Source organism: Phallusia mammillata, chromosome 6, assembly GCF_965637545.1.
Source record: "Phallusia mammillata chromosome 6, kaPhaMamm4.hap1.1, whole genome shotgun sequence".
In the NCBI taxonomy this organism is placed as follows: Eukaryota; Metazoa; Chordata; class Ascidiacea; order Phlebobranchia; family Ascidiidae; genus Phallusia; species Phallusia mammillata.
In genome coordinates this window covers 883,041-889,214 of record NC_137257.1, presented here as the reverse complement: position 1 = coordinate 889,214, position 6,174 = coordinate 883,041, and the positions used below count along the sequence as shown (strand labels likewise).

The following is a 6,174-nucleotide window of genomic DNA, read 5'->3' as shown; positions in this document are numbered from 1 at the left end:
TTCCTGAGTACACTGAGAAACGCTGCTGTAAGCAGCATTAGATGTGCACGCTGTGAACACACCAGTTTAAGCTCAGCATTGATATGTCTGGGCATGCTCCCTGAGTACACTGAGGACCACTGTGAGCAACATTAGATGTGCACGCTGTGGCCACACACCAGTTTATGCTCAGCATAGATTTTCATATGTCTCCACATACATACAAGCTCACTGAGTGCACCACGAGCAACATAAGATGTGCACCTTGTGGCCACACACCAGTTTATGCAAAGCACAGATTTGTATGTGTCTGGGCATACACATAAGCTCCATACTAAACCTAGGTGATGCTTTTAATGCAATTGATTCCCAGTTTAAGTAAGTAAATTAGTTTGTTTTGCATCTATACATCTAGAACCGGCAAAAGCACAATCATAGCCATATGCATAAATAATTATACATTTACAAAACATTTATTTACAAAACACAATTGTACAAATCACAGGCAGAATTAAACCAACATGCTAAAAAACACAGTAATATGATTTTGTGTCATTACATGTGCATACTTTCATTGTGCAAAGCACTTTATGGCAAATATACAAAGTGGCTGGGGTTAACAGTATTAAAACATACCATTGACATGTTTTTTACAATACAACGAGCATACCAAGTTACAACATATATACATCATAATCACCAATGCAAAAAATATTTCCCGTGTTTATACAGTGAGGTAGTGAGTTGATAGGATGTAAGCAGTGGTGGGATTCAAGGTTTTTGTCAGCCAGTTCTTTTACAAAAGTCATATTTTTCAGCCGGTTCTATGACAAAAAGTCCAGTGACAGTAACCAGTAATGTTAGCCAGTTTGCTGATTTCATAAAATTTCGTGAGACATTTCGATAAAACTGGTCTAAATCCCACCACTGGATGTAAGCAATCATTTCATCTCTGGTGTTGTTGTTGTGTCCTGGTTGAGTCGGGAAAGCATGCCAACTGGTTACGTCAGCAAGTTGAAATTTGCTTTCCACATTTCTGAGTCTCTAAATCACAAAAAACAAGTTTGAACTGCCACAGAATTTCCAGTGCATATTAACAAGCAGTGTATGGAATATCCAAACAACGGTTGCAATTAACAAACTATAATGTAAAATGTATAGACAACTGACTTACTTGATGTGGCTTGTTGTGAAGCGTCTTAGCCGATTCATAAACTGGATTGCCCCAAACATTTTCCTCCATCTTTTCACATTTCTGTTGAAAGTAAAATATACGAGTTCGAATCCCATCAGAGGCTAAAGATTCCTACCCCATGCCTTGCCATTATATAATGATTAAGAGATCTGCTTGATTTAGTACCTCAGGGGGGTGCAGTGACCAGTGGTCTGCATGAATGCTACAGGCCTAATCCCAGTTATAAATATAAGCCCATCTTAGTTGATTAATGTTCAAATCCCGCAATATGAACCTGACATGCGCAGCATAAGATGTAGGTAAAGGTGCTTGTGGATTTCATTTTTTACTTTTGGTAATCATACCACTGAGCTTGCATAGCTCAGTTAAGTACTTTATAGCTGAACCCAGTAACACATTTATAATGATTTAGCTTACCTTGTGTGAAATGGTAAAGATGCACAATTGATGAATTTCAGTGCAACAAAAACACGCCTCCACCGTTGCTTGTTTCTAAGACAATAAACAAAAGAATATATTTTCGTTTCACAAAGTATGCGGTTTAAGGCTGATACTCATCAATTGAGTTAAAAATTAAAAGTTAATTTCGCTTTGTGAAGGAAAACATAAAGACACAAAAGGACGTAACAATCACCAAGCTGAAAATAGCTGCGCAATGTTGGAGCACAAATTAGTGGGCCAAACACTGCAGCTGCACCATTTATTAAAACCTTATGTGACTCGGGCTCACAAGAAAGTGAGGTTGGCGCAATGTGGTACAGTAAAGGTTGGTGAGACCATGCAAGAGGACCTTAAAAACTAACCACTTGCGTTCGGATTACTTAGAGAAAAAAGGTGGGTTTAATTAGAATTGAGAACAGAACTTGAAAGTTACAAAAAGTCACCTTTTCTTTAATTCATCCTGATAGACTTTTTGTGAGACAAAGAGTGATCCCTTTTCTTTGAGAAGAAACTTGCATCTAACAAAAAAACGAGACGATAAAAAAGGGGATAACATATTATTTACATTTGTTAAATGGATAAATCCGTTCTTTAAATGGCAAAAGTACACAGGGACCACTTTAGCAATCACCTTTCGTTTCGAAATTCCAACAACAAAATCAGTGACATGTAAAATATTCAGGTAAAAGCAATAGTGGTTTGCTGCACTGCATAAATATATACACATAAGCTCCTCATAAGCAAAGCTGACATATGACCTAAGGTAGCATAAAAATCTCCAAACAAAAACTATGAGAGCAAAGACTAAGTGATCAGGTAATGATAAGATCCAATTACGAAAGTATTTGTGGACAAAACTTAAAAGATAACACAAGTTTGTGCAAAACAATTTGGTTATTTGTGCAATAAATGAAATCTCTTCAATAAGTGCAAACAATTTTACCACAATTTGGTGTCACTACGATCAAACATATGCACAAATGAAATTACAGAAAGATGATATAAAACAGGGGTGTGCAACCTGCGGCCCAAATGCGGCCCTTGAATAAAGGTTGCGCGGCAGGCAAAGATGCCTGGATTTCATTTGTACTTGCAAACGAGTCCAACTATTATATATTTTTGAGCAGATTAATGCGACCGGTGCTATTTTCTGTGACCTGACAATTTGTGGCCAGAGTCAAATGTGAAGTTTACTTGTAGTTAAGTGTATTTGGTATGCAATGAAGTAAAATCACCTTGTGTTATACACAGGTGCGGTCCGCGATCTAATTTTGGCAATTGTATTTGGCCCCCACAGTAACAAAGGTTGCATACCCCTGATATAAAACATAAAAATTAACAGAACATTGCAGAATCTACCACTGTTTACAGTGGAACAAGCTTACATTGGGAATTGACAAGCGTGTTCAACCCAAGGATCATCACAGCACTGCCAGTTGTGAAGCGCACCACCGCAATACCAACATGTCAGGTGATATTCTTTGATTACAAATAGCTTTGTTTTTGCAAAAAAGTCATCACACAAATTAAATAAAAGTCATTTATTAAATGATTTATTTAAAATTATTGCCATGTGGAAACTTAAAAACATAAAAATCACAACAATTGTTAAATAAAAATCAAATTTAAAACAACACATTTTTAGCAAAAAAGTTATCATACAAATTAAATAATTGGAATAAAAGTAACAGTTTATTTATAGCTTACAAATGTTATAAGATTATTGCGACATAAAAACCCAGAAACCTAAATTGAAATTAAAATCACAATAATTGAAAAAAACGCATATTTTTACCATCAAAGAAAAACCCAGCTGCAGCAAATCTGTTTTGTTTTTCTTTATTTTGAATCACACCACGCATTGTATGTTTTCTTGATTCAACAGGTGCAAACTGACCATGGCATGGTTGTCCAACATCTAACTGAAATTTTAAAAGATTTTAATGACAACGTTCAAAACGAATATAAAGTAAGCTACTAACAGTGCACACTGTTTCAAATCATAAGGTCTTTTCAGTGCAACTGGTGACTAGGGGTCGGCCGTATTAGGCTTGATGCTTGTAACAATAAATTTGTAAAAATTTGTACTTCTGGTTTTAAGCTGGTATGGCCTGAAAAATCTGTTGTTTTCACTGTATGAATTTTACTGGCTTGGCATTTGGGCACATCTAGTCCGAGACCGTATGTTTTAAACAATCACAAAACTCACGGCTTGATGATGGTCACAATTGCATGTGGTGAGAATTTGAAAGCAACAGTTGTCAAGATGCTGATAATGGGATGGATTTGTTGTATCACAGTTGTACACCATTTTGCAACTGAAACAGTATTTTTAAGATGAATAATAAAATACAATACTCAAGTTTATATATTTTTAGTGACAAGTTGCAAAAACTGTTCACAACTTTTGCCACTTCGCTTGTAACTTTTATTGTCATAACAATGAATAAAAAAGTTTAGATACCAAATGCATTTAATTTTGATTCCTTTTCCCGTGTAGTAAAACCCTTTCTTGGCAACACCACATGGGTTGATACAATTTTCACTACGACCAAACTTTATAAAAGTGCACAATCTTCCTTCTTTTGTGCAGACATCAACTGGTGGAACATAGCATCTATTGAAAAAATAATACTTTTTGCATCAATATGGAAAACAGATGCATGCAAAAAAGCAAAATTTTGTGTTTAAATAAAACTAATCCTGCGATTGATAGTTGTGATTGTTTTGGTGTGAAAACTGATTGATTGCTTTACACTCTAAACAGTTACATTTATGCACATACTTCTGCAACATGCAGTAGAACGTAGATTCTCAACCAACGATCATTTTTTTGTAATTCAATAAGGGATAATTTAAAATCAACATGCCCTTGGTAAAGTAAAAATGTCTAGACTTTATTTTTGTCACAGTGATATTTTTGTAAGAAAAATAGGGATAAATTTATTTTTAAAGATTATCATAGTGCATTTGGGACAAAAAGTTAGAGAAAAAAGTGAATTAGAGTAGCACAACTATAACTGACTTTAGATGTGGCTGGTTTTGTTCCATGCATTCATATGTGACTTTATCCACACCAACATCACCAATACTCTGTGTAAAAATCATATGTAATGTTACAGGACTATAGAGAAATCAATCATCTACCAATTAAATATAACATGTTATAAACCACACAACACACAAAAAAACTGTTGTATGGTTTTTGTAAACTGCCGCATAGTTGATCTACTAATGGATGATAAAATAATTTTGTAAACGGAAAGACATACCAAGTCAACTTCTCTGTAGCTGTTTTCTTGCCACAACAATGTTTTACACCAAGAAATTATTTTTCTCTGTCGAGCATCACCTAAAACTTAAATTACAAACCAAATTTGTAAGTTGTTGTTGGTTTATTGACAAACATAAACATTGTGAGTTGTTTGTATTGTTTTGCTTTTTCCAATAACACAAACACAAGTAATAAACCGGGAACCTAACATTTGAAGTGTTTACACAAAGTATGCAAAACTACACCTTCAAAATGCATACCTTGTCTTAATCCATTATCCAAGCAAGTAGACAAGGCATTAACTCTGTTGTTGTTGTTGCAATAGCAGGGATATTGGCAATAATATTCATTCCTTCCATTGAGCAAAAAACAGGCAACCTGCAAAGCTGTTAAAGTCTTGTCCTTGATTGGGGTTAGAAATTTCTCAAGTGAATTGCTACTCATATAAAAAGCAATGTAGAACCCACATAGGATGTCGCCTTTTTGCACAGGGCCAGTGTCAAAACTTAACAGTTTCGATGCCTTACTACATTCTCTATGGACTTTTCGTTTCATATCTTCAACAAATTCTTCCCAACCTGAGTCAGAATTCCAGATAGTAGTTGGAATTTCATGCTTCATGCAGATAAACTTTTTCGTAATGGCATTATCAACAGCAGACTTCAGTGTTTGTTTAGTATGTATTGAGAACATACTGGGCTGTGTTAAGTAATGCCAACTGGCTGATATGACATTAAAGTTGACAGTGTCATGGGTGCGGCTGAAAATATTAAAAGTTCGGTTAAAACTGACAAAAACTTTAAATGCAAGAAATCACTTATTTACTACATAATACACTATATAGGGCTTGTCAAATTATCAGTTGGGTAAAAAACACTTTATTCAGAGCGCTAACCACAAAGCTTTTTCATTTTAGTAATAGATTTTCTCATTTTCAAAAAATATCCAGGTAAAAACTTTGTTTCTATTGCAACATTACACAGAATCCACTTGTTGAAAAGCACTGGTAACATTTGTTCCATTTCACATGAAGAGCTTCCATAATTTTAAGAGCCCTCACATGAGAAATGGAGACAATGCAAACAACAATATTCAGTAGAACCTTTTAAACAATGAAAAACATTTTAATAGATTATTAACTACCTACTTAAGGTGTGTGAAAGAATATTTTTAGACATACCTATAGCATACATACAAACTTTATTGTAGTCTTGATTTTCCTGCATTTTGCCACACTGATTTTCACAATGGCATTTGATCTTCTAACATAAAATGCAGAAAGGTC

General features: G+C 34.8%; 1 protein-coding gene across 1 annotated transcript; it reads right to left on the bottom strand.

The window, feature by feature from the left end:
- Window positions 1-595: 595 nt before the first annotated feature.
- LOC145233935 (uncharacterized) lies at window positions 596-5,823 on the bottom strand. Its single transcript, XM_080098698.1, has 11 exons — window positions 5,150-5,823; window positions 4,888-4,973; window positions 4,641-4,708; window positions 4,080-4,232; window positions 3,825-3,933; window positions 3,411-3,537; window positions 3,001-3,094; window positions 2,059-2,133; window positions 1,592-1,666; window positions 1,154-1,234; window positions 596-1,023 (listed from the first exon to the last, which is right to left on the bottom strand). Exons 1-11 carry the CDS (start codon window positions 5,580-5,582, stop codon window positions 981-983), a joined length of 1,344 nt encoding a protein of 447 aa, XP_079954824.1. The 5' UTR covers window positions 5,583-5,823; the 3' UTR covers window positions 596-980.
- Between the last annotated feature and the right edge of the window lie 351 nt (window positions 5,824-6,174).